The sequence below is a fragment of the Trachemys scripta genome, chromosome 18 (genome assembly GCF_013100865.1).
Source record: "Trachemys scripta elegans isolate TJP31775 chromosome 18, CAS_Tse_1.0, whole genome shotgun sequence".
NCBI classification, from domain to species: domain Eukaryota; kingdom Metazoa; phylum Chordata; order Testudines; family Emydidae; genus Trachemys; species Trachemys scripta.
In genome coordinates this window covers 20,933,886-20,961,557 of record NC_048315.1, presented here as the reverse complement: position 1 = coordinate 20,961,557, position 27,672 = coordinate 20,933,886, and the positions used below count along the sequence as shown (strand labels likewise).

The 27,672-nt window shown below is 57.0% G+C and overlaps 1 protein-coding gene across 1 annotated transcript in view; it reads left to right on the top strand.

Moving 5' to 3' along the window:
* Positions 1–12,222, top strand: part of TMEM132E (transmembrane protein 132E) — a 222,155-nt gene extending 209,933 nt beyond the window's left edge. The window contains exons 6-9 of the mRNA XM_034752778.1: positions 4,569–4,774; positions 6,609–6,888; positions 8,603–8,794; positions 10,533–12,222. Of these exons, the coding sequence (XP_034608669.1) occupies positions 4,569–4,774; positions 6,609–6,888; positions 8,603–8,794; positions 10,533–11,579 (1,725 nt within the window). The 3' untranslated portion in view covers positions 11,580–12,222. The remainder of the gene's footprint in view (positions 1–4,568; positions 4,775–6,608; positions 6,889–8,602; positions 8,795–10,532) is intronic.
* Positions 12,223–27,672: the final 15,450 nt, after the last annotated feature.

The window sequence follows — 27,672 nt, the reverse complement described above, 5'->3', positions numbered from 1 at the left end:
TCACATGACCCATCTTGCATAAAACATACCTTAGTTATGCCATATTCATATCACAATATTTCTATGAAGAATATGGGGTGTAAGTCACACTTATAGCCAGTGTTTTTTAATGCTTAAAAATGAAAACAACAACAGCTGGGCTCTTTAGATCCTCGGCACCGCCCTGTACCAGCTCAGCTAATGGAGAACTGGTAGCAGTAGTAGGCTATCTTCTATGTGGACCTGCCGCTGGAGGGGGGTTGGAGACACACACTTTGACGGAAGGTTTCACAGCTGTTTGCTGAGAGCAGAGGAGTTCTGAAGCTGATGGAGGCCCCAGGGGTGTGCAGGTACAGGGTACAATGCTCGGTGGAGAAGGGCCTATTGCTCTGAGGGATAGCTCAGTGGTTTGAGCATTGGCCTACTAAACCCAGGGTTGTGAGTTCAATCCTTGAGGGGGCCATTTAGGGAACTGGGGTAAAAATCTGTCTGGGAATTGGTCCTGCTTTGAGCAGGGGGTTGGACTAGATGACCTCCTGAGGTCCCTTCCAACCCTGAGATTCTGTGATTCTGGGTTCCCCTCAGCCACCTGGGAGCCGCATACACGCAGAGGATCAATTTGTAGCGTCAATACCGGTGCCTCGGTAGCTGCTCTTGGAGGACAAAGCAGGGACAGAGCTGCAAAGGGTTCCAGATGGTGAGCGTGCAGCTGGCATCCCATGCGGGGCTGGAGCTATCGGCTCCTTGCCCAGACAGGCCCTGCTCTCCTCACTCAACGCTTAGACGTGAATCCTTCAGCTCAGGTTACTCCAAGCATGGCCGTAATAGAGTGCAGTACATTTAAGAGCTAATATACAGTAGCTTTATAACAGGGCCGCTCCATCATCGGGACAGGGCGGGTGGCTTTCAGTGAATCGAAACGCTGGTGGCCCCAGACCAGCCGAGCGGGTGGATTTATTACCTAAGGTACTGCGAGCAGCAGACCATCATCTTATTGTGATCAACGGCCCAATATCCAGAGTGAGCATTCACCGGGGGATTCATTTCCGAGCTCATCTTTATTCAGACGCAGCCCGGCACAGCTGAGATTGTCTTTCCAGACATGCTGAGCTTGTGTCTATCTGATGTCAACGCCGGGCCAAGGAGAGCTCGAGAAATTAAATACCCCTTCTCATGCCCTCCCCCACTGCCCACACTACAGCTGCCTGCTCAGGGTATTGGGTCTGATCGTTGCAAGAGCTCATGGCTGGATCCCCCGGGGCTCAGCGCCCGCAATCGAGGCCAGATTCCCCGGGGCTCAGCGCCCGTGATCGAGGCTAGATCCCCCGGGGCTCAGCGTCCGCGATCGGGGCCGGATACCCCAAGGCTCAGCGCCCACGATCGGGGCTGGATTCCCCAGGGCTCAGCGCCCACGATCGGGGCTGGATTCCCCAGGGCTCAGCGCCCACGATCGGGGCCGGATTCCCCGGGGCTCAGCGCCCATGATCGGGGCCGGATACCCCGGGGCCCAGCGCCTGCGATCGGGGCCGGATCCCCCAGGGCTCAGCGCCCGCAATCGGGGCCGGATTCCCCGGGGCTCAGCGCCCGTGATCGAGGCTGGATCCCCCGGGATTCAGCACCCGCGATCGGGGCCGGATACCCCAAGGCTCAGCACCCACGATCGGGGCTGGATTCCCCAGGGCTCAGCGCCCACGATCGGGGCCAGATACCCCAAGGCTCAGCGCCCGCGATCAGGGCCAGATTCCCCGGGGCTCAGCACCCGCGATCGGGGCCAGATACCCTAGGGTCCAGCGCCCGCGATCGGGGCCTGATCCCCCAGGGCTCAGCGCCCGCGATCCAGGCCAGATTCCAAGAATTCAGATCCCATTTAGACACCTAAACAAGGGCCAAATTTGCACAAACATCCCATTGTGACAAGCATCCAGCACACCAAGTCCTTGAAAAAACCAGGCCCCATCCTGGGTGCCGAGCCCTTCTGCAAACCTCCCCAAGCAGACCTGATTTGCGCTGGTTCAGTGGAGAGCGTTTTGCACCTGTCAGTCATCGAGCTCGCATGTTTTTCTGAAATCGCAAACCAGACTCGGTGCATCCGCCTGAGCTGATCTGCAGAGGCAGATGGGTCAGCGGCCAATCTCTCGGGTGCAGAAAGGCAGGCTGGATGGTTTGCAGGTGTGGAATTACACTCACAGAGACACAGGCTGCCTGGAGACCTGGAACAGTATCAGAGTTGCTGGTGAGAAATCCTCCTTCCACCCTAAGGGGCAGGCAATGTTGCATTCTGGACTTACAGCCCTAAGAAGAAACACGAGCAATCCATTAGCAATTTCCTCCCTTAGCTCCTTAATTGGCTTGGATTGGTCTGTAATAAGCGGCCCCCTCAGGATATATTTGCTTTATAGCACATTTAACTAATGTTATTTGCATAAATGGAAATTAAAGAATGGGGGAGACACAACAATGGGATTCAAATTGATTCGGTGGAGAAACATCTCAAGGTATTAACGTTAATGACGGTCACGGGGGTGCCAGTGAATAGCACCTTAAAGGCAGATCCCATGTAAATACATTAGCAACAATGCACGGCTAATAGGGATTGCTTCCGTTAAATGAATTGTTCCAGGACGCGCCGCTGGCACATGGAAGAGGCATGTCTAATGCAATTGACTTATCCACTCGGCGCTGCATAGCGGAGGTGTGGAGGGCTAGCTGGGTTTATCGAGCTGGTTCTAAGATTTCTTTCAGGGCTGGGTACAGAGCAAGGGTGGGGTTGTGTTTATGGATTTAGGAGCTGATGGGTCAATTCTTAGCTCTCCCCGTATGACCCGGGACACATCGTGTAAACTCTCCATCGCTTTGACACCGTTGGAGAAGTTTCGAAAAGATGCAGAACGGCACAAGGCAAAACTGACTCTAGACACAGCTCGTCCTGTCGCATCCGGTGTCAGAAAAGGGGAAGGAGGAACATTGGGAATTTCAGGCCAGTTTCGGGTTTTGACAGAGCCAAAAGAAAACGACCGTTTTGAGTCAAAGCCAAATGAAATAAATGTTTTGTTGCAAATGCTAACACTTTAAACAGACATTTTTGAATGAAAATCTTTGATTGAAGAGGGGGGGTTGTTTTAACCAGGTTTGGGTGCTATCCAGCCTCTACAGGGGGAGTCTGGTGGGAGGTATCACAGAGCCTGATTGTCTAGAGCCATAGATCTCAAAGCACCTTACAAAGGAAAGTCAGTAGCATTATCTTTATTTTACTGGTGGGTAAACTGAGGCACGGCAAAGTGCAGGCATTTGCCTGTGGTCTCACAGCAGGTCAGTGACAGAGCCTGGGGCTCCAACTGCTTGCTTGCGGTGTGCACGTTTGTTACAATCGCACACGCCCATCGGGTATCAGCTGGTGCAAAGGCCTTCAATGGCGGGAGGGGGCGGTCGGCACCTCCAGAGGCCGCTCACTACCTAGCAGGATCACACCCCTGATTCCCAATCCTCCGGAGGGTCGAAAGCCATGCAGGGCTCTGTCCCCTTTCCGGACGCCTTCCGCTTTAGTACAATACCCTTGCTGACAACTGGGGGCGCTGTTGCAGTGCACAGCGGCTTTTTGTTCCTGCAAATGTGCCTGCCCGCACGTGGCCAGTTCCAGCCTTGCACGGAGGCTGCTACCTGGGTACCAGTTCCGGTGACCAGATGTCCTGATTTTATAGGGACAGTCCTGATTTTTGGGGCTTTGTCTTATATAGGCTCCTATTACCCCCATCCCGATTTCTCACATTTGCTGTCTGGTCACCCTCGTGCAGGGGTTCTCAAGCTGGGGGTCAGGACTGCTCAGGGGGTCACGAGGTTATTACATGGGGGGTCGTGAACTGTCAGCCTCCACCCCAAACCCTGCTTCGCTTCCAGCATTTATAATAGTGCTAAATATAAACAAGTGTTTTTAATTGATAAGGAGGGTCCCACTCAGGGGCTTGCTGTGTGAAAGGGGTCACCAGTACGAACGGTTGAGAGCCGCTGCCCTCGTGCCACTCTGGATGCCATCCCCTCGCTTAGCCCAGCTGCCGCTCAGTCCCTGGCAGGCCAGGATGCGGCACCGGATAATGTGTGGCTCCGGCAGTGATCGGTTCTTTCTCTGATGGCCCATAACGAGAGCGGTTTGCCTTTGCCATACGGCCGATGTGTCCTTCCCAGCTCCTGGCCTTGGCGAGACAGGGACAACTCCTGCCATTTAACATCCCTGTACCGCCCCTTGTTTTTCCTCCAGTTAGCATATGGGGGTGAACGTGTTGGGGGCGGGGAGAGCAGGGCACCCGCCTGGCAGGGGTTCGAGATCAGAGCTGCCTTCGTTCGTAATGCAGAGCCACGTCCCCCGGGAACCACAGTTCCCAGCAGTCAGTGCTCCAGCAGGAGCTAAGCGCCCCGCTGCATTGCATGCTGGGAGCTGTAGTCTCCCCCGGCCACACGCCGTTGGGGTCTGCCCCCCCCCGGCCCCCTCCAAGCTGCGGCGGGAACAGGGAGGCGTTATGGCGCCCCCTGCTGCAAGGCTCAATCCAACCAGTAGCGCTGCTCAGTGCCGGTGCTTCCCTCCCTGTCCTCCCCAGGTGTCCAGCAGCTGCGACTACGTGTTTGTGAGCGGGAAGGAGACGCGCGGCTCCATGAACGCCCGGGTGACCTTCAGCTACGAGCACCTGAGCGCCCTGCTGGAGATGACGGTGTGGGTGCCCAAGCTGCCGCTGCACATCGAGCTGTTGGACCCCAGGCTGAGCCAAGTGAAGGGCTGGAGGGTGCCCATCCTGCCGGACAGGAGGTGCGCCCCGGCATGGGGGGCGGAGGGGAGCTCACGCCCCGCGGGCCGGGGAGTGGGGGGCAGGGGACTCTGCCCTTGCCCAGCTGTGCCAGTCACAAATGCAGGTCCCGTTGGCTTGGTGCTCCGCCCGTCTGGAAATCAGGCCCTGCTGCTCTGCGCTGACTGCAGCTGGAAGATCCTCCGGGCAGGGACCCGGCCCAGCTCCTCTAGACGGCCTCCTCCCGGCAGTAATGAAGCAGGCTTAGGACCTGTGCTTTGAAAGGCCAATGGCGACTCCCTGCTCGGCCACTGGAGGGCGCCGCCGAGCGAGACAAAGCCCCCCTCTTCCGAAGGGGGCCGCATGCTGCCCGTGTGGCACCCCACCACCCGTGGCCTGAATCACCAGGGACCCTCATGCTGCCCCCCCAGCTCCGAGGGGCTGGAAGAGCTGCCTTTGCTGGGTGTTTCTAGGGCACAACGACTCTGTGGAGACAGCTCACAACTCTGCCAGGCTCCGAGGGGAGAGAGGGCCTGGGGCGGAGGCCGTGCAATACACATACATGCATGCCCAACGCCTTTGCTGTGGAGAGGGACAGAGCCGGAGGGGGACAGGGATGGAGGGAGGGGGGAGATCCAGGGAGGGGTCCTGGACACTACCGTAATTCCCCCAATAAAGAATGTACAGCGCCCAGCACACCGGGGTCCTGGTTCAGGACTGAGGTGCCTGGGAACTACCGTAATTCACCTAATATACAGAGCACATGCCCTAGACACCCTTTCAGCTCCTATTCCTGCAGCTAGCTGAGGCCTTTTGTTCAGGATGCACCAATAGTGCTGGCCCCGGCCCTTTACATTAACCCCATCCCCGCCAACACCAAATGCCACGTGCCGTGAGATCTGCCGGCCTGTGCCAACTGCATCCAGAACCCTTTGGTCAGCCAGCTGCCCATGTGGTCTTCTGCCGCCCGGGGGTGCTTTGCTACCTGTAGCGATGCTATTGCACATCTTGATTTAGATACAGGCCTCACTGCTGAATTGCAGCCACTTCTGGGGTGGAGCATGGAGGCTGCTGAACTGCACGGTAACAGGGCTGGAAACGAAGGAGCCTGGCGTATATATCGAGCCACCTGCGAGAGACTCATAGATCTGTAGGGCAGACGGGGAAATCAAGAAATCTTTTCGTCCAAACCCTCTGTGCTGAAGCAGGAGCAAGTAAACCTAGACCATCCCTGCCAGGTGTTTGCCCGACCTGTTGGTAAAACCTTCAACGACGGGATCCCGCTTAGGCCACCTGTTCCAGGGCTTGACTAGTCTTAGAGATAGAAAGTGTTTCCTAATATCTAACCCGATTTTCCCTTGCTGCAAACTAAGCTGCTTGCTTGTCCTGACCTCAGTGAGCCTGGAGACCAGTTGAGCCCCACGCTCTTTTCAGCCGCTCTTTACGTATCTCATGGCTATTATTCTCTTCTCGAGAATCTGAACACAGGTCAGGTTTTCTACGCCTTTGATCTTTTGTGTGGCTCTCCTCCCGAACTTCTCCAGTTGGATCACGGCTTTCTGGCCGTGCCGCGCCCGGAATTGGATGCAGTGCTCCAGCCGAGGCCCCCCCCAGTGCTGACAATTACCTCCCGGGTCCTGTTAATACAGCCCTTTTCGCACCTGCCTCCCACTGTTGGCTCCTGCTCAGTTTGTGATCCCCGGTAGCCCCCAGCTCCTTTCCAGCAGCATTGCCATCTAGCCAGTAGCCCATCCCTGCGACGAGTCACTGGCCTCTGTGACCTTGGTACCCGCTCGCTGCAGAGCAGCGGGGCAACCCCAGCCAGGGCAGGGCGGCTGATCTGTCGTGTGCCCCCAGGTCAGTGCGGGAGAGCGAGGATGACGAGGACGAGGATGAGCGGAAGCAGAGCCGGGGCTGCACCCTGCAGTACCAGCACTCCACCCTGCAGGTCTTCACCCAGTTCCACACCACCTCCTCGGAGGGCACCGACCAGGTCATCACCATGCTGGGCCCCGACTGGCTGGTGGAGGTCACCGACCTGGTCAGCGACTTCATGAAGGTGGATGACCCCCGGGTGGCCCAGCTGGTGGACAGCAGCACGCTGGCCGGGCGGGAGCCGGGCACCACGCTCTTCAAGGTACGGGCCCCTCGCCCCCTTTCCTCGGGGCAGGGGGAATCACGGGGCTGGAGCTGGAAGGCGGCGATGGAACGAGCCCTGCGTGCAGAGGGGTGAGTGAGTAAGCCGGGGGCCCGTGCCGGGGCTCATGGGGCAGCCCAGCTGGCACGTACTTGCTAGAGGTGATCAGGGATTCCCTGGGGGCCTCTGTCCCACGGGGTTGAGCTAACAGCTGATGAAGCAGGGGAGGAAATCCTTCCCTTCCCCCCAGTGGGGGTCAGGCTGTTTCCTGCCCCTTCTCCCTCCAGCCATTATATAATGGACGGGGGGGGGGAGTGGCCCGTACCAGGCTCCACCAGCTGAAGGCTGGGCCAGCCCCCGGCAGCATGATGGAGCAAGTCAGTGGAGAGGGACAGGCGCCCGCCCAGTGGCAATGTCTGGGGAAGCCCCAGAGTGGCCCAGCCGGCCCCACGGGCTACCCGAGCTGGGGCTAGTTGCAAGTAGGCTGCAGCCCAGCTCTGTACCCTCTGGACCCCGCTGGAGATCCCCGATCAGGGTCAGTTCCACTCCGTCACCCTAGAGATAAGGGGGGAGGCACCTTTCACCCACTGCCCGTAAATGAGCCTCCCACGGGCATGGGGCTGATTGATGCCAGCCGCTGTCAGCGGGGAAACGCTCCAAAGCTCCTTGCCCTGAAGTGCATCTCCCTCCTGCAGCCGCTCCCCCAGGGACGGGGAGGGTGCTGCCGGCGCTGCCCCCTCCCCTCCTTGGCCAGAGGAGAGGTCAGCCCGGCACCAGGCATCTGAGGGGCTGTATGCAGAAGGGACAGGCCTCAGGCTGGGGTAGTCTGGATCTGGGGTCCTTGGTAGCTTTCCGGTCCAGAGGCCAGCCTGGGTGTGTCCGATGCACGGAGGGCATGTGCAGGGTGCTGGCACCCTGGGCTCGGAGTCGCGCAAAGAGGCAGTAAACGTGCAAATTCTCTGCCATGCTGAAGCGGGCGTCCTCCCCGCCATGGGCGCCCGTCCCGCTGAGGTCCCCGCGCCCCAGAAGCATTGTCTGCCTCTGATCCTCGCTCTGGCTGTGAATGTCATCCTGGCTTTGACTTCAGCAGCTGCCTCTCTCCTTCCTCCCTCCGGGGCTGGGGGAAGGGGAGGGGTGACGGGGTGGGCACAGTTTAAAGTTATCTCCCGAGCACATGCTTCCCCTGCGGGCTGGCTCCAGCCATTAACTGCAACGCCAGGCGGCTTGGCCTGTAATTATTTCTAGGCCTGGGCCCGGTTACGCTTTTCTAAGCGAAATTCCTGGTTTCTTCGATACCGGCTTCAAAGGGCCGAGCGTCTCAAGGTCAGCGCGGCAGCTGCCGGCGGATCAGAGCTCTCCAAGAAACCCCGCTCGGGGTGCAGCAGTAGCTCGGGCGTGGTGCAGGCAAAGGTCGTCTCTGAGGCCCTGCTGGATGCTTTGTCAGCTCCCCGGCTCTCTGGGGGCCAGCGATATTCCTTGGGAGAAGGGAGGGAGCCCGCAGCACTGGGGGTGGTCCCTCATTGGCGTTGGCAGGGCACTGCTAAGAGGGAGCTCGCAGCACTGGGGGTGGTCCCTCATTGGTGTTGGCAGGGCACTGCTGTGAGGGAGCTCGCAGCACTGGCGGTGGTCCCTCGACATTGGCAGGGCAGTGCCAAGAGGCGGTGGGTCACTGGCTGGGCCATCACGGCCGCTCCCCGACCACTCTCTCTTGCAGGTGGTGTCCCCGCTCATGGAGGCAGTGCTGGGGGAGACGGTGGTGACGGTGGCGGACGAGAAGGTCAGCATCACCGATCTGAAGGCCCAGGTGGTGTCCAGCCTGTCGCTCTCCCTCCATCCCAGCCCCGGCAACAGCCACACCATCGTGGCTAAGACGGCCGCCCAGCAGACCCTGAACTTCTCCAAGCAGGTAACACAGGGCTCACGCTGCATGGCTCACATGACTACGCCTCCCAGCATGCACTTTGGCTCTCCATGGAGCAGTGCATGCTGGGGCCTGTAGTCTCCCAGTGCCACACCCGCACGTGGGCACCTGTACTCACTGCTCTGCCATTGGGATGCGGTCCTGCCCCTGCGAGGGCCTGTGGCTGAGGCACTCTTCAAATAACACGCTCAGAGGAGGGACGGGGCATGCAGTGCTCAGGGTCAGGCTGTTGGGTGCAATGATTTCGCTGGGGCCCAGCGGAAATTCACGTGATGTGGCAGGACTGCTCACTTCTGTCTGGGAGAGGCCCTGGCTCCATCTGGGGGGCTGGCCTCGAGGGAGCGGGAGTTCCCATTGCTCTCATTCCGTGTAACCCCCGGCGCCCAGCCCCTCCTGGAGAGCTCACGCGTCCAGCTGGCCTGCAGGGATGACCTGGCTGCCAGGGGCACTAGCACCTGCTCTGCCGGCGGAAGCCAGGGGCCTCTCTGGCTCCTCTCTCACTCATCCCTGGCTGGATCCAAGCGGGGCCAGGGCAGCCAATGGTGGGAGCAGAAGGTGAGGGGCTTCAGTACTGGCCCCCAAAACCACCCACCCTAGATACCCTCAGCACCCACTCACCTGCCTACCCAGATACCCCCAGTTCCCATCCACTGACCGACCCCAGCGCCACCAGAAACCGCCCCCCTTATCCCAGGAGCCACCTGCCCCACCCACCGCTGTCAGGCTTCTGGCGGCTCTGTGTCCCGCCCCAGCCACTGCTTGGGTCCGGGTGTGTTGATTAGATGCACATTAATTGCAAACACGCACGTTAGCGCCTTAACTCATTTGCATACTCGACTTTGCATCTGTGCCAAACTTGCCAGCTATGCCTAGGAGCCGCCAGGTGAGGCCTGGCCCTGGGAATCGTTTGCAGCAGTGCCTTGGCATGGGCGTGCTATCCCGGGGCTCTTCGCTGGCCGTATTGCCCGGAGCAGCGCCCCTCGGGGATCTCCGGGGGCTCTGTGCGGTACAAGAGAGGCCGACTGAGCTCTCGCTCTTTGCAGTGAAGTCAGTGCCAGGGATGGTGACGGGCGGGTATCATGGGACTTCCGCTGAAATAAGAGTTTTGCTAGGGGTGAAATGGGCCCAAGCAATGGAACCCGTTGGCACCGGGGGCAGGGGGAGGTCATAAATGCTTCCTCTCTGTGGGGGCTTTTTATAAGTCTGCTGAACAGCTCAGTCCTTTCAAACCCATACTCCCCCCCTGGGGAGAGAGACAGAGAATGGGGAATGGACGGACGGATGGTTGAAAAGATTGTCAGATGGATGGGTGGAGAGCATGGTGGATGGAGGCAGGGATGGATGATCAACATGGGGGTGGAGTGCGTGGGGGAGGGCGGGAGAGAATGGATAGAGAGCATGGGGGATGGATGAATGGATGGGGACTGGTTGGAGGGTTGGAAAGCATGGGGGATGAATGGATGGACAGAATGGGGGATGGATGGATGGTTCGATGGTTGGGGAGCATGGGGGATGGAGGGACAGATGGATGGTTGGAGAGCTTGGGGGATGGAGGGATGGATGGATGGTTGGGGAGCATGGGGATGGACGAATGGATGGATGGTTGGGGAGCATGGGGGATGGAGGGACGGATGGATGGTTGGAGAGCATGGGGGATGGACGGAGGGAGGAACAGATGGATGGATAGATAGGTAGATGCCCATTCCCCGTGTTTGTTTTGCAGGAAGCCCTCCTGAGCATGTGGGTCTCGTACAGTGATGGCACCACGGTCCCCCTCTCCCTCTACGACCCCAAAGACTATAACCTGGTGGTGAGCAGCCTGGACGAGAAAGTGGTGTCGGTGACCCAGGACCGGGCCTTCCCGTTGGTGGTGGCGGAAGGCGAGGGGGCTGGCGACCTGCTGCGTGCCGAGCTGGTCATCTGCGAGAGCTGCCAGAAGACCAAGCGGAAGAGCGTGCTCTTCACGGCGCTGGCCAGCGTGTGGGTGCGCTTCGGCTCCGAGGAGGACCCCACCTATGACTATGGGGATGCCGGCCACGTGCCGAGCAAGCCGGGGACCTCAGGGAAGGAGGAGAGCGCGGCCAGCACCACCCTGCGGGCAGATGTGGAGAGGAAGCCGGAGCCCAGCCAGGACAGCAGAGCTCCCAGCATCCCCCATACCACTGAGGACTTCCCCACCATCCCCACGGGCTTCGTGCAGGTGCCGCGGGGGCTGACGGACCTGGAGATCGGCATGTACGCCCTGCTGGGCGTCTTCTGCTTGGCCATCCTGGTCTTCCTCATCAACTGCATCGTCTTCGTGCTGAAGTATAGGCACAAGCGCATCCCGCCCGAGGGCCAGACCAACATGGACCACTCCCACCACTGGGTCTTCTTGGGCAACGGGCAGCCCCTGAGGGTCCAGAATGACCTCTCCCCTCCGCCCGAGAGCCCCGGCAATCCGCTGGAGAGCGTCCAGACCTGCTGCCATGGGGACCACCACAGCAGCGGCAGCTCGCAGACCAGCGTGCAGAGCCAGGTGCACGGGCGGGGAGATGGCTCCTCGGGAGGCTCCACCAGGGACCAGAGCGAGGACCCGCTCAACTCGCCCACTTCCAAGAGGAAGCGGGTGAAGTTCACCACCTTCGCCACGCTGCCCTCCGAGGAGCTGGCCTACAACTCCATCCCCATCGCTGACGAGGAGGACCTGGAGTGGGTGTGCCAGGACATGGGGCTACAGGATCCCGAGGCGCTCCACGACTACATCTGCAGGATCAAGGAGATCGCTTAGCCACGCCACGCCAGCCACTGCCCACCGGCCGGGGCTTGAGCGGATACCCCAGACCCTGACCGCGGGAGCCGATTTTCGATACTCCCCCCCTTTCCCTTTCGCTCTCTCTTCCGCGCACGGGGCTCCCCCTTCTGCCACTTTTTTTTTTCTTTGAAAGGGAACGAGTGTCGAGCGAGCCAAACGGAGCGGGGTGAACCCCGGCGTCCCAAGGGAGCAAGGGGCCACCTCTGCCTTCCGCCCACTCACCGCCAAAGTGCCGAGGTGCCTGCACGCTGCTTGCACAAACGCCCCCCGTCCTGCTGGGCGCTAGGTGGCACCGTAGAGGGGAGCCGGCGCAGCGGGGGGCGCAGAGCCCCGCGTTACGGGGAAGACACTGGTGGGGGTGGAGGAGCCAGAGATAGAGCAAGAAGTGGGGGGGGGCAGGTTCACACCTGGAGTGATAACGGTCTGCGTGGAGGGCTCAGCTTGGATGTGCCCGCTCTCCACGTGCCCTGACGCTGCCTTGGCCCACCCTGCGAACCACTGACCGAGCGGCGCGGCCTCCTGCCCCGCGGCCTCCGAGCGAGCGTCGGCCACGAAAGACGAACAGGATTTCTCTGCTTTACTTTGTTGCACAATAATGTTGAATAAATATACATTCAGGGATCCCCCCCGCCGGGCCCGGTCCTGCCGTGGGACACGCTGCTCCGAACGCCGGGGGAAGGGAGGGGAGGAGCGGGCAGGGGGCATGGCCCCAAGCTAAGGACCAGTGGTGCCTCGGGTGTGCACCGGAAACCTAGAGCGAAGCCGTCTGGCTTTGGCCCAGCCAACCCCATTGTCACGACCCCCGGGGAATACATGGCCACTCCCTTTGCTATTCAGCACCAGAGGAGGACAGCGCCCATGGCTGTCCCTGGCTGTGCCAGGCCCTGGGCTCCTCGCTCCCATCCGGGGCCTGTTCCCGCCATGTGTAGCTGTGCTTCTGGAAAGCCAGGGCTGGCATGAAGCAGGGGAGGGAGGGATTGGGGCCAAGAACCCCGTTGGCCTCCGAACCCAACCACAAAGCTCCTGAGATGCTTGGGAATCTAAAGCCGAGGTTCTTGGCCCCGGGCCAAGCTCTTCTCCCAGCTCCTCCTCGCCCGGGCCCGCCCCCTGCCCCTACTTGCTTTTCGTTGTCTCGGCGTGTGTGCCTTACCCAAATGGAAGCACATGCGGAAATGGCCAGGGGTCCCCTCAGCTGGTGCACCCTAGGCGTGGGTTCTCTGCCTCCCACCCATGGCGGGGCGTGGGGCGAGCTGAGCTCCCAGCTACCCGGCTCCCAGTCTGCAAGCTTCGAGAGGCTGCACGGCCTGGGCGTCAGCTGCCGTGGGTCCCATTCGCGAGCCTGCGGGTGAATCGGCAAGCTTGAGCGAGTCACCCTCCCTGCACTGCCCACGCCGTGCCTCAGTTTCCCCTCGGTACAACATATTACTGTGGTTCTTCTTTGGCTCCCGGGTTCAACACAGGCTGTTGTGGGAGGGAATTGCTCGCTTCTCCGGCTTCTGCTGCCCAGGGCAAGCCCAAAGGCTGAGCGATGGATTGAGACCTCGCATGCCACGTAGCAACTCAGATGTGGCCCACGACCTCACATCCCCTGGGAAGGGGCAGCTGCTCCTGGGGAGAGGAGATGGTGCCAACCCCACAGGGGTGGGGAGCGACTCTGAGTGAGCGGTTCAACCATGATGCTGTGCTCCTAGCACCAGACCTGGTCCCCGTAATAGCCGAGTGGGGCCTCCAAAGCCAGGCCCAGCCAACCTGCAGTGATAGGGTCTCTCCCCGCCACTGCCTCGCCACCTTGGCATCTGACCCCCTCTGCCAGGGAGCCCAGAGTCTGGGCCTCTCCCATTGCCATGTTCCCACAACTCTCACTACAGTGCAGCTCCCCAACCGCCTCGCCCCGCAGGCCACACCATGCCAACAGTGGTGCCTGCGTGCTGCCCCATGCCACGTGCCCCCCCCCCACACAGCCCGACCATACCAGGCTGTAGACACACCGGCACTGACTAGCAGAGGGGCAGGAGAGCAGAGCCGCTCACGCCAAGGGAGGGGGTGGTGGTGTCATGTTATCTCTCCACTGGGCTTTACCCATCACTGTGTCTAATTTTTATTAAATAAATAAAAGAGACTGGGGGGAAAAAAGGCACTGGAAAGGCGGGCGCATGGACAGCATCTCTGTTGGGTTTGTGTAGCGTTGTCCCTTTAGCCCGCGTGGTCTAGCCAATAACCAGAGCCTTGCGGGGGGTTCTGTCTGTTCACAGGAGATATTGGTGAGAGTCAAACTCATGGTGGCGGCTTGTTTAGTCACAAAGAAAGTCCCTGTGCCGTCCTGTTCCCTGAACGCAGGAGCCGCAAACAGCAGCAACAAGCACTTTCCTGTCTCAGGAATCCCCACGCCTGCTCCTCCAGCCAGCTCTGTGCCCAAGAAGCCCTGTGTCTCCTCTGCCTCCCCGGATCACACTCACAACCACCATTAACACACTCCGGCTGCTATTGGTATCCTAGCCCCTGTGTTTGCAAGCGGGGAACCCCACTCAGCCTACCCAGCTCAGCTCTGAGCTGCCATGTGCCTTGGGCAGGCTCTCCCTAGTTGTAGTTCTCTTTACTCCATAAAGGGACTTAATTGCTCCTTTCATTGCGACTGAAAACCTGCTTGGTCATATCTATTGACGTTAACTAGGGGCTTGTCTACACCTGGAGTTCATCAGGAATAGCTGTTGCACTTTAAATTCACACCCGACCTTCAGATGAATTATCTTCCGAGTGTAGACAAGCCCTCAAGCTGTGATTGGCTGAGGTGCCGCTGTGGGCAGCCGTTAGCTCCGGTCACAATAATGGTGTAGCTATACCCAGTGCACTGTGTGTGGCCATTGAAGCAGAAGGGAATTGGTTTCACCTTTGCCAATGCTAGAGGAAACAGCCTCCTAGATAACCCAAGCTGCTGGCCTTGGGGGGGGGGGGGCATTTTAGCAGTGGGCCCAAGCCGGCTCTCCCGCGCAGCCTGCACATGGTTTCTCAACCTGGCTGGTCACAAAGGGGTGTTGGGGGGGGCCGCAGACCCCCTGCTCTTCCCACGTCGCAGCTGGGAGGGGCTCCCCGTGTGGGACGTTTGGGGCCCACTGGCAGAGGGAACTGGCGTGGGCTTTGTGCCCTTCTAAGCTGGCTTCCTTCAGGTGTGGCACTAAAGCCAAGCTGGGCCTCGGGAACCCAGCGCCAGGCCAAGGGGAAGGCGTTGACGGAGGAGGCTGAGGATTTGGCCTAGGCACCGACGTGCCCAGCAGGCCTGTCAGCCGCGGCCCTGGGTGCAGCCAGACACGGAAGGACGCCGGGGGCCTTGTCTATAGGCATGAACGGCTCGTGAGGCCCACGCTGCCAGTCGTGAATGTAGTTGTACAAGAATGAGAACATCCCCGTGCACACGCAGCGTCCCTGCTATGCTCGGTGTCTGTCATGGGGGAGGCGGCCCGGGAGCACACGCCATAGCTGACACGCCCCGGTTCGGTACCTCCTGGGGTCAGTGCCTGGGGCAAGGGCGCTGTTACGGTAAATCCTAATCCCTAGCTATTCGCCACGTTCCATCAGTAGGTCTCCAGGCACTGCGCAAAGGCCAGCAGGGTCGGTACCCTGATTGCACAGAAGGGGAAACTGAGGCACAGGGCGGGTTCCAGGTCATGCTCGGCATGAGGCTTGCCTCAAAGTGAAACATCTCATTCATTTGAAACTCGGCTTTGGAAGCTGCCCTCATGTGCCGAGACAGTCCCCACCCCTCCTCCCCCGGCCTCCGCAGCATTCAGCTTGGCTTTAAGTCGCCTTCCGGCGTCCGCCTCCATTTTAATTTGGTGCCCGCTGTGATTGTGCCGCAGAATGCTGATGGCCAAGGACGCTCCTGGCCGAACACTGCCCTTGCCCAGCTGGGAGTAAACCCCCAGCGATTCCTTGGGCTCCTGGATTTACACACTTGTGACTGAGAGCAGAGTGTGGCTTGTGGTGCTCTGAGGGTACGTCTCTCCTGTGATCGGGGCAGCATGTGGAGACATACCGGAGCTAGCTTGCCTCGAGCTAGAGCACCAGAAAGAGCCGTGGCCGCACGGCTAGCCGGCTGCACATGGGTCCAGGGTCCTGGATGGGCTTGTACTCAAGACGGCTAGTGCGGCACCATTACAGTGCAGCCATACCCTGGGAGGAATTAACATCAGAGTAGATATTGCACCAGCAGCTTCCAAGACAACTCAACCCAGGACTGACAGCCCCACTTGCAAGAAGATCCATCCCTCTGAGAAGGTATTCAGTAGCTAACTGTTCCCCTTGCGGCATGAAGCCAGGGCCGCTCACTCTATGCTGCATACTAAGCCCGCATCTGGGGGGGCTCTGTGTTTCCACACCTGCGCGTGAGCGTCCACACTGCATTGTAGACCTGGGTTTACAATCGCTGGACCCAGTCTCATAGCCGTGCCAATGTAGTCCCACTGCACTGCACAGCCCTTCCGACCCGGATCTGTGGCGCGAGCGGCGTCCGCACTGCAAACTGACAGGGCTTGGCCCCGAGTCGCAGCGGGACTCAGGCGCTGAGCCATGATCCTCGGGTCCCAGTTCCCGAGCGCTTGCTGGCCTGAGTCAGACTGATTTGTGTGTGGATGGAAGCGGGGCCGAGTCAGAGCCTGGCCTGGGTGTGAAGTGTAGAGACACCCTGACAGGCTCTGCCCACTGATGTGTTATTTGTGCTGGCTAGACGTCCTGGCCCAGGCCCCCACATTGCTAGGTGCCAAACAAACACAGAACCAAGCAGGTCCCTGCCTCAAAGAGCCTCCAGCCCACGTAAATGCCCCCTTCCGATCTGCCGCTAACGTTCCTATTAAAGCGGGTGCCCCTGCTGCAGAGCCGATCTGTGCAGGGCGTGGCACTGGCCAGCAGGGTCCGAGTCCCGGAGCGGAAACGAAATCGATGGGTCATGACCGGGGTTATCAGGAGCTGGGAACGATCAGGGCAGACGCCTGAGGGTCTAGATCCCTTCTGAGCTTTCGGGCGTGTTTGTTTTCCGTGCAAAATTAAAGCGTCTCGGGGCCTGATTTTCTTCGGCAGAAACATCCGTTGCACCTGCCAAAGTTCTCAGCTAGCAGCGAATATCGTTCACAGTTAGCCGAAAACCCAGCCCACCTCCTGCCTTTCTCCTGGACGATAACCCGTCCACCCCTCCAGCTACTGTCCCCAGGGAACAGCAACTCTCCCCACAGCTCTGTTAAACAGGAGACTCCAAAGGCCCCGGTGTTCTGCTCAGGGACAAGCAGCCGGAGCCGTCAGGCTGAACACCGCTCCCACAAAGGGGTCTGAGTGAGAGGAGCTCCCGGAAACGGGCCTGGGCTACCCCCTGGAGCAGCCCCCATTTCCCAAACTGGTGTGTGGCCACACACTGGATTTAAACCAGGCTTGTACCGATTCCGCTGGCACCCGTAAACGGATCTAAGCGATGCAAGACTGGCTGCACACACAGCTGCCCCCAAATCAGTTTATCGCCACACCTTTGGTTCAACCAGCGTGATCAATATGGGCAGACCAAGCCGGGGCTGGCTCTTGGGGCTTCCTAGTGCTTGTGGTGTGTCCTAGGGCACGGCTCCGGATGGCCTCACATCAGCCTGTCCCTCTTAAACGATGGGTAGCGGCATGCTGGGCCAGCTGAAGTTGTCACTGGCTGATTTCCCCAACCCAGCATCCGGAGCAGAGAGGTTTGCAGTGCTGCTCGGTGGAGCAGCTGGGGTTTTGACCAGGCATGTTGCCCCAGGTTCTCTGATGACTAGTCCGAACGGCGACCTCGTGTCGGCCCTTCGAAGGAGGAGGGTTAATGCGACATGAGCCAGGACGCGAGGGTGGGCGAGGACAAAGCCGAGTGCGGGGAGACAGGTCCTCGGGACAGCGGTGTGTTTGGGGAGCGGGGTGTATACCGGAGACATGTGCTTTTTGTCTCAGATTCCACCAGGCTAGGGTGAAAACTCCACACCCTGCTCAGTGTGGTTAAGCTGGCATATGTCCCTGGGGAGGCAGCGTTTCTGTTGATGTAGGTACGGCCTCTTGGCATGGTGGGTTACCTCCGCCCGACGCCATCGGTAGAGTCTGCACTGACATACTGCAGCCCTCAGCTCGGCACTGAGCATTCTGGGGAAGGTAGCCCAGCTGGCGTGCTCTGAAGTAAGAATGGCTGTGATTAAACCTGCCACTAGAAGGCCCCCAAACCACACCAGGCCAGGTTCTCTGCAAAACCAACGGGGCAGGCCGCACCAAGGTTACCACTCCCCCTTTCTCTTTTCAGTCCCCAGCCCTGGTGCACCAAGAGCAGTCTAGGGGCTGCTCTAACCTCCCCAAAGGACCATTCGCCAGCTGAGGCCAGTGAGAGCAAAGTGCATTCTGGCCACGCCCCATCTCCACAGAGTCAGCTATGGGAATCCTTAGCAAGGGGACTACAGCTGCCGGATCACTGGACCATACAAATTGTCAGATTGGCTCAGACCTGAGGGCCAGCAACCAGCACCAGAGGCTTCAGAGGAAAGCAGCAGTGGGATAATCGGCCCACCAGGGTCTCATCCTAATCGCTAATAGACCCTGGCCGCAGCCCTGACGTATGCGCTTTAATTTCCCTTCTGAAACGTTTGTTATCATTAACTATAACCGCTCCGGTTACTCTTGTTCTCCATATATCTGGCCGATCCCTTTTTGAACCTTGCAACGGTCTTGGCCACAATCATTTCTGGTGCCAATGAGTTCCACAGTCTATATGTTGTGTGAAAAAGTATAGTCAGGCCAAAGGGCTCTCTCCTACCTTTTCCTATCTTTCCCAAGTGCCTAGTTACCTGTGGGTGCAGTTTATGTCATTTGGACATCATGTAGCAGCTGCCCCTGTCTGGCAGGTAGCTAGGGCTGGGGTTTTCACAGCCTAAGGGAGTTAGGTGCATTGCCAAAGCCCAGAGAAGTCAAGTGGGTGACCAACTCTCTTTGGCTGCTTTGACAATCCCAGTCAAGAACTCTAACACAGGTCACCTGCATCTGCAGGTTTCGGTGCCTATAGACACATAAAGGGCGGATGGAAAGCCACTTAAAGGTGAGTCACAAGGGAAAAACAGTGGATGCGTGTGCTTTTTTGCCTTTCTTTCGATGGTTGAAAGAAACTGGTAAGACTTTCTATTTTTCAAAGGGAAGGGAAGGCAGGTACTGCTTGTTTTTTGACATTAGAAATTCATGTCTTGGCCATCCTGTTTTCCATGGAAGACCCTATGGACAACTGGAGAATGAGTAGGGCTGCGACATCACAGGTACAAAGCAAACAAAACCTGTTTAACTGAGAGGGGCTATAACTGTTTAACACTCTTTGCTGCTTGCGTTTGATATCACTTATGTAGCTCAAATGTCTGACACACAGCTGGGGGGAAATCTTGCTGGGTTAAAGATATAACACACTCCCTTTGACTGAGGTCTGAGAGTGCGCCTGTTGCATTTCACTGGGTCCTCCAAGGAGACCTCCAGCCGACTCTGGAGAATCAAACTGGACCTTCCCGATCTTGCTTTTCCTTCCTCTTTGTCGTTTTCCATTTACAAAGATGCCATTTCTGGGATTTCTAAGGTAAAAAACTGAGGAGGAAAAACTCGAACCAACTTAACACCCCCCAAAACCCACTGAACAAACTCTCCGACCCCCACAAAACCCAGACCTGTCAGGCATTCTGTGTGCATCATAAACCAGCGTTGAGAAATCCAGAGTGAGATCCTCTGCCCCCTTCACATGGCTGCACCCCCATAAAGAGACCCTACTAGCCCTGTATCTGACTGGCTGTGCAGTTGGCTAGCTCAGAGCTGCCTCTCCCAACCTCGAGTGTAGGGGGTGTACCGGGGTCGGGGGTGAGGATGGAGATGGGTAGAGGCCACAGTACAGAGATTCTAGCCAGCACTGTAGCCCTGGACCAGGGGAGGCTGCTGTAGACAGGCCCTCTGCGTTGTTATTCCTGGGGGTCCCTCCAGCCTCATGACAGCCCAGAACTGGGAAGGTTTAATGGTGGCTTAAAGCCATCTGACTGCCCCCCACAACCGCCTGGGCTGTCGCTGTGTGTTGCTCCTCTTACAGGCTTAGCATAGAATCTCACCCTCAAAATTTTCCCTTTTAAGGGCCCCTTTGATGGCTCCCTGCCCACCTCTTCTCTGTCCAACATCTCCTTTTAAGTTCCTCATCCCAATTCACGGCTACCTAGGCTATCGCATTCGGAGCCAGCCTTCCCGTTAAAGGAGAGTGCACTTAGGTGCCATAAGGAAGCAATGGCATGTCGTGGTGAAAGCAGAGCAGGGAGCCAGCGGCGTCTATCCCCAGCTCTGCTACTCACCTGCTTCTTTGAGCTTGGCACAGTCGCTTAACTCTGTGTGCCTCAGTTTACTTATCTATAACGGAACAGCTATGTCACTGGGACAGTCGGAGGTGTGGCTGATTCACTGATTTCCTGCAAGCTCTTTGAGATCTTCCAGAACTTCAGTCTCTTGGCCGATTTCTCCTGCCTCTCCCCTAAAACTTTCTTGCAAGGCCCTGCACAAATTTTTGTCGCCTCAGGAGATGGAGGAAACACACATGCTACATTTTTACTGCTCCTAATTATAAAAGGGGGCAGGTGTGATCGAGCAAGCTGATTATCTAATAAAAATTCTCAGCAGTAAAATGAACACATCCTAATTCCCTGCTTGGAACTTATAAGCTTCGTCATTAAATTAACATATATGAATCTGTGTTTAAAAAAAAAAGAGACTATAATAAAATTTTATAATTGCAATAAGAAACTCCGGCGTGTGGATTATGGGAAATAAACTTGCCCCAGGTGGGCTGTTAGACATGAGGCTGAATGGGAGTTTAACGGGCCCTTTGAGAATTAGTATCCCACAATTCACAACCTGTCCGGCCTTGAGGCGTAAGTACCGGCCCCTGCGCTGGGTTCCACGTCCAAGTGTGGCTATGCTGACATGCATGGTAGAGATCACCATGGTCCAAGGGATAGCTAAGAAACGAGCAGGGCAAATTGGAATTTGCATCCAGCTGGAAAGTCCGACATTTTGGTTCAAATTGGGACAAAAAATTGAAATATCGAAACTTTTCACGGAACAGAAACGTCCAAAAAATAATGTCAGAACGTTTCATTTCAGCTCGGGTCCACATTAATCTGTGTCCACCTGACCTGCTGCACTGCCTCATGGGAGTTGTGTTTGGGTGTCTTATGTGAGTTATAGTTTGGGTGCCTCATGCCCCCATTCTCCTCTATGGGCTGAACTCGCCAGCTGGACTACATCTCCCATGATTCACCACAGCCACATGCCTCCCATGATGCACAGTGGTGGTTTGGCCTGAGGGGAATGGAAAATTGAAACATTGCAGGAAAATCAAAATTTTCCTGAGGAAATGTTCAATTTTGAAGCAATTCCATTTCAAAGAAGTGGACTCAGCGCTCTAGAAGGCAGTCTGCTCTCTTTGGAACACCCAGCATCGGTTCAGGTTGGCTGATGTACCACTGGCCATGACCAGCATTTCAGACGTGGAGGATACGGGTCTTAAAGTGTTAAGATCCCACTGTGAGACTGTGACCAAAGCTCCCTCTAGCCATGTGAGATGGTAGCCATCTGCAGACTGTCTGACCAACGGAATAGCTGCAGGAAGAGGGTTTCATTATCAGAACGATGCAATTTCCTTTTAGAAGTATTATGTGTGGAATAATGTAGTCAACTGGCCAGTGTATGTGTGCTACTGCCCTCTACAACCTGGACTCAGAACTCTCCATATGTGTGTCATAAGCCCTATACTGTCGACACCTAACGGGGATTCTCTATTCGCTCAAATGGCCTTTGTTTTTGAATGAGGAGAATGTGTGTTCTACCTACACTGCTGCATGATTAGTGGCCACAGCATACAGGATAGAGACATTGGTGGTGTTCTGTGTTAGTGGTGTTCTGTGTATCACGACCACTAATTTGTTCCAACAGTTTATTGCGTCTACATAGTGGCTTGGGGACATTTACGAAGCTGAGCTGACGATAGCAGAGAAATTACTCTGACATTATACACATACCTGTAGCCCCTCTGCCACCAGAGAATCTTCAACTCATCCCACTCAGTTATCCCTGAATAACTGGTGCAGACGAGGGCTTGGCTTTTCAAAGAAACCTAAGGGAGTTAGGTGTCAGAGAGGAGAGTCTAGCCAATGATTTGAGTCCCTAACTTCCTTAGGGCTCCTGTCTGGCTGAATCATGGCAAACTGGCTAATTATGCAATGAAAAATGACTTGAAATTCACCATGACACCTTCACAATAAATCAGTCAACTGTCTCTGGCTGAGTCCAACACTTGGTCCATCCCTTGCGAGTTGCTGTTCTACTCACTCTTATTTTTGCAAATTATTTACACTAGAAATGATCCGCCCCAAACCCGAGGTTCGTGTGCACGTAATTTATGCGGCAGGAATAAACCCCCCATCGCTGCCAAGCCATTTATGCCCCAGATTCGCTGTCACACAAAAAACCCCGAACCAGAAAGTTTTCATTGCTCTTGTTGTTGTTATTATTTTGTTTTCATTGCATTGAGAAGGTTTTGGCAGAAAGAAGGTGGGGGGGCGCGTCTGGGGACCTTGTGGGGTGGGGTGGGGGAGTGATTTAACATTAACAGTGCAGTCTAGAACGCTGTGAGAAGTTGAGTTCCCTCCCTAGCAGCCTTGCCAAGTTCCAAAGTTTTACCCGAAGCCTTGCAATATTTGGCATGGCCAATGGGTAGGACTCTAGCCTAGGATTCAATCCCCTGTGTGACCGCGGGCCCAGATCCTCAGAGGTATTTAGCTGCCTAACTCTCACTGAGTGCATAATAACAATGAACTCAAGGGACTGGCGGATCTGTTTTGTCATCTCTCGGTGCCTCAGTTCCCCATCTGTACAATGGGGACATCGGCCCTGCCAGCCTCCACCGGGGTGCTGCAAGGACAAATAAAGAGATTCTGACCAGGGCAAGGGGGTCCTGGAAGTGTAGGAGGTGAAAGCTGGCTCCCTGGTCTGGGTGTACGAAGGGAACCCCTGGCTTATGATCTGTCACTCGACTGAAATGACCAAGACCCCGGAAATATCTTCTGAGCGTCTTATCTTCTGTCGTTGATTAAAGATTATGTCATGTGATGAAACCTCCAGGAATACATCCCACCAAAATTGACAACCTGAGTTTGGATACATCTGTAGTCAGCGCCCGCCCTCCCCCATCCCCCCCGTCCCCCGTCCCCACCCACTTTGGCATGGTTGTGTGGCACGACTCACACCCAGTCCTTCTGTGCCAGAAGCCTGCATGGAACACATGGGGCAAGATTCTTCACACCCCAAAACTCCTGCTTCAGTGCCAATCGGGAAAAGGATTCTCCTTCCCTTCCTGTGCTAACCCAGGATGTTGCTGAGTGCTGTTAACTGCAGCCTCTGCTCCACCCCAGAGGTGGCTGCATTTCAGCGGTGGTGCAGCACGGGGCAGGCCCCTTCTTTCTGCCCAGCATGTCCCCACTGGACTGGAGGCAGGCTGGCTCTCCCGCTGATGTTTGCCTTTTCAAGGGATGCAGGGGTAGGGGTTCTGCTCTCCCTCATGCAGGTGCTTAAAGAGTTAAAAAAGAAGACCTGTCCCTTTGTAGAACAAGCCTTGCCGTTTTCCTGCAAGCAGATAAGGTGCCAGGCCTGTGCATTTCTGAGCCATTATCACACTCCTCTAGAGATGTTCCACATCAGGGAGCGGAGGCCGAGCAATTTTACCCCGGAGAAGTGCACTGATTCCCCTGCCTTGCACAGCTGAAGGTGCCTTGTTGCAGCTACGGAACAGACTTTCTACATAGTAATAAGGGTAAAGCAGCCAGGCTGAGCTCTGCCGCTTTAATGATACGATAACTTACAATTACACATCGTTCCCTGGCTTCGCAGACTTCACAAGCCAGCACGCAGACCCTACATGGGGAGAGCTTCACCTCCCGCTGAAATGCGGCCACTTCTGGGGTGAAGCAGAGGCCGCGGTTTAACGGCATGTAGCAACTTTGCAGTTTAGCACAGGAAAGGAAGGTGAATGCGGTCTCCAGTTGTAACAGCAGCAGGTATTTAGGGAGGTCAAATGTAAATACCCAAATCCAAACGTAGTCAGGGCAGGTAAAGCATCTGCCCTTACAGAAAGTGCCGGAGGAAGGGGGGAATCCCCACAATACACCTCCCCAGTTGTGCAGTGCTGAGCACAGAGGGAGATGGCCCCGGCATGCGTGACAAGCCCTCCCTGTGATGCGTCAGACTCTGCTGCGAGAGGCGGAGTGTCAGGAGGCCGGAGCGTGGACCGCATGGAGTAATAGTCTAATTTGGTCTGTCAGGCTGGGCCTCGTTGTCTGACCGGGCGTGGCAGGAGGTAGGACTCCGGAGCAGATGGAGTTTTCTCATCCAACATGGCAGGAGATGGATGTGAGACAGGACGTGGCCAGTCGTGCCTAGTGGTCAGAGCAGGGGTCAGCCACCGGAGCTGGGGGTCAGAGCCAGGAGTCAAGCTGAGGGTGGGAGCTGGGTCAGGCACGGTACCCAGGGGTGTGGTGCTGAAACAGAAACAAGGCGGGTGGGCGGCTGGGCAGGCAAGGCCTGAGAGAGCAGCCAACCCAGGACTATCCCTTAGCTGCTCAGACAGCATTCTGGCCTCCTTCTGGCTTAAATAGCAAGTCTGAGCCAATCAGCAAGGCCGGATGTCTCCTCCAATCAGCAGCTTTGTGGGCGGGGCCTCTGGAGAGCTAGGGTCTCCCAGCCCACGCTCCCGGGAGCCGGGACCGTCTGAACAGGTAGGGGATATCCCCTCCCCCCATATGCACCTCCCCACCTCTCCCCCTACCTCCTCCCCCCATGTGCATCTCCCTGCCTCTCCCCCATGCTCCCTCCCCCCCCGTGCCCCTCCCCCCCCCTCCCCTTACTTCCTCCCCCCATGTGCACCTCCCCACCTCTCCCCCCACCTCCTCTCCCCATGTGCACCTCCCTGCCTCTCCCCCACATCCCCTCCCCCATGTGGCCCTGCCTCATCCCCCACCCCTTCCCACGACATGCCTCTCCCCTCACATCCTCTCCCCGCATGTCCCTCGCCGCCTCTCGCCCCACACGCCCCTCTCCCCACACCCCCTATCCCGTGTGCCCTTCCCCACTTCTCCCCACCCTCTGTGGTCCCTCCCCAGCTCTGCCGAGCTGCCAGGGGCCCCGCTCGCTGCTCCCTCCCGCCCGCGCGACCCCATGTAGCTTTTACTTAACAACTCCCCGAGGTTGTTAGTGGAGCCACGCGGCTGCCGCCTGAAATGCCAGCGCTATCAAGGCAAGAGCTCATTTAACGCACGGCTGCCCACGGTACCGGGGAGACGGGCCCCCCTCCGGAGCGGCACGGGGCCTAATTGAATCCGAAGGTAGCAACGCTGGGTCTCACCGCCCCAACCCCATATGCTGGCGGGTCTGCAGCTGGGGGGTGGGAGCGGCGCTGCCTTCCTCTGCCTGAAGGGGGAGCAGCATGGGGCTGGAGTGTAAGCCCAGCACAGCCAGGGTGCCATCTACCTGGGCCTCCCCGAGCCAGACGCCTCCCTCACCTCCAGCATTACTTATTATTGCAGTTCCCAGGAACGTCACCCACAGCCCAGGACCCCCAGCGCAAAGGCTGTCCAGACACACGGCCCCTGCCCCGAGTAGCTGGCAATCTGCGTATAAGACACGAGACACCAGGTCGATACAGACAGACAGACTGACGGGGAGCAGAAAGAAACAACCAGACAACAGAGATCGGCAGGGCTGGCAGGGGCTCCGCTCACCAGCGACTTCACAGTTTTGTCACATTTTTTGCCGGCGTCAGGGCGCAGGCGAATGTGAAGGCGGGGAAAGTGGCTAATGGGGTCGCACTGTGGACGTTATGGGGGGCACCTCCCAGCCGCGTGGGGCAGCGTGGGAGGAAGCAGGAGAGGGCTGGTTTGCAAATGTAACAAGTGGGCAACTGAGGCTGTCATCATGGGCTGATGGAGGAGGCGGGGGGTCAACATCTGGCCCACGAATGAGTGTTAATAGGGCCAAGCCAGGAAGAATCAAGAAAGTGAGCTTATGTTGGATGCAATAGAGAAGGGGGAGGCGGGGAGGGATGCAAAGCGAGGGGAGATCTGGTTAAAAGGACGGGCTGGGAAAATGAGCTTTGCCACAGCACACACACAAGCTGCACACACACACACAAGCAACAGAAAACAGACTGCGAAGAGTTGCAAAGGGAACTCACCAAACTGGGTGACTGGGCAACAAAATGGCAGATGAAATTCAGTGTTGATAAATGCAAAGGAATGAACACTGGAAAGCATAATCCCAACTATACATATAAAATGATGGGGTCTAAACGAACGGTTACCACTCAGGAAGGAGTCTTAAAGGTGCCACAGGACCCTCTGCTGCTTTTCACTCAGGAAGGAGATCTTGGAGTCATTGTGGGTAGTTCTCTGAAAACATCCACTCAATGTGCAGCGGCAGTCAAAAAAGTGAACAGACTGTTGGGAGTCATTAAGAAAAGGACAGATGATAAAACAGAAAATACCATGTTGCCGCTATATAAATCCACGGTGAGCCCATATCTTGAATACTGCGTGCAGATCTTATTGATCGATCTTCAAAAAGCTATACTGGACTTGGAAAAGGTACAGAGAAGGGCAATAGAAATGATTACGGGTATGGAACGGCTTTTGTGTGAGGAGAGATTCAAACAACTGGGACTGTTCAGCTTAGAAAAGAGACGACTAAGGGGGGATATGACAGAGGTCTTTGAAATCGTGACTGGTGTGGAGAAAACGAATAGGGACGTGTTATTTAGCCCTTCACATCACACAAGAACCAGGGGCCACCCAATGAAATGAAGAGAGGGCAGGATTAAAAAAAAGAGAAGTATTTCTCCGCGCAATGTCAACCTGTGGAACTCACTGCTAGGGGATGTTGTGAAGGCCAAAACTATAACTGGGTTCAAAAAAGAATTAGATCAATTCCTGGAAGAAAAGTCAATCAATAGTAGGGATGCAACCCCATGCTCTGGGTGGCCCTAGTCTTTGACTGTCAGAAGCTGGGACTGGATGACAGGGGATGGATCACACAAAAATTGTCTGGTTCTGTTCATTCCCTCTGAAGCACCTGGCATTGGCCACTGTTGGAAGACAGGGTACTGGGCTAGATGGACCATTGGTCTGACCAGCATGGTCAATCTCATGTTTTTATAACACAGCAACATACACACGTGTGCACCACAACAGAGCGCACACATCCCTATACAAATACACCCATGCGTGCCCCATAACGCAGCCATGGCAACACACGCACCCCAGCACCCCGTCACTCTGTCTCCACCACTGTGGCACGCCCCTTGTTAGCTCAGAAGGAATCAGGTAGACTGACAAGGAGCCACGAGCGAGTCCGCTAGGAAACTGTCACCTGCTGGGGGGGTGAGGAGACCGACTCGGCCTTTCTCAACGTTGCACTTACGCCAAACACAGCACGGGCAGATCTCAGGCCGTGACCAATGTGGTGGCTGGGCCTGTCCCAGCGAAGGTGTGTACAGAGATAGAACGAGGTCGGCTGGAGGAGCAGGACTCCTGGGGCGTGTTAACCTGGCTCTGGGCATCCGCTTCCCAGCCAGCAGGGGGCACTCCCACATGTTAGTGTGGGGGTCTCGTGTCACCAAGTGTCAGTGATGCGGTAGCGATCTGCGGCATGAGGCTTCTCCACGCACTGTGATTTTACTTTAAAAAGTGGGTAGCGCTCCGGCCTAGGACTCAAGAGACCTGGGTTTTATTCCTGGCTCTATCACTGGCCTGGCGGGTGAACTCAGGCAAGTCCCGGCCCCGCTCTGTGCCTCAGTTTCCCCATCTGTAACATGAGGATAATGATCCTGACCTCCTTGGCAAAGCGCGTTGAGATCTGCAGCGGGAAAAGTGCTGGTTTAGAGTGAGGCACGATCATTATTAACGAAGGGGAGGGGGCATAAGGGAAAAGGGCACTGGCAGTCTAATGGCATTATCAAAAGCCGTGTGATGCT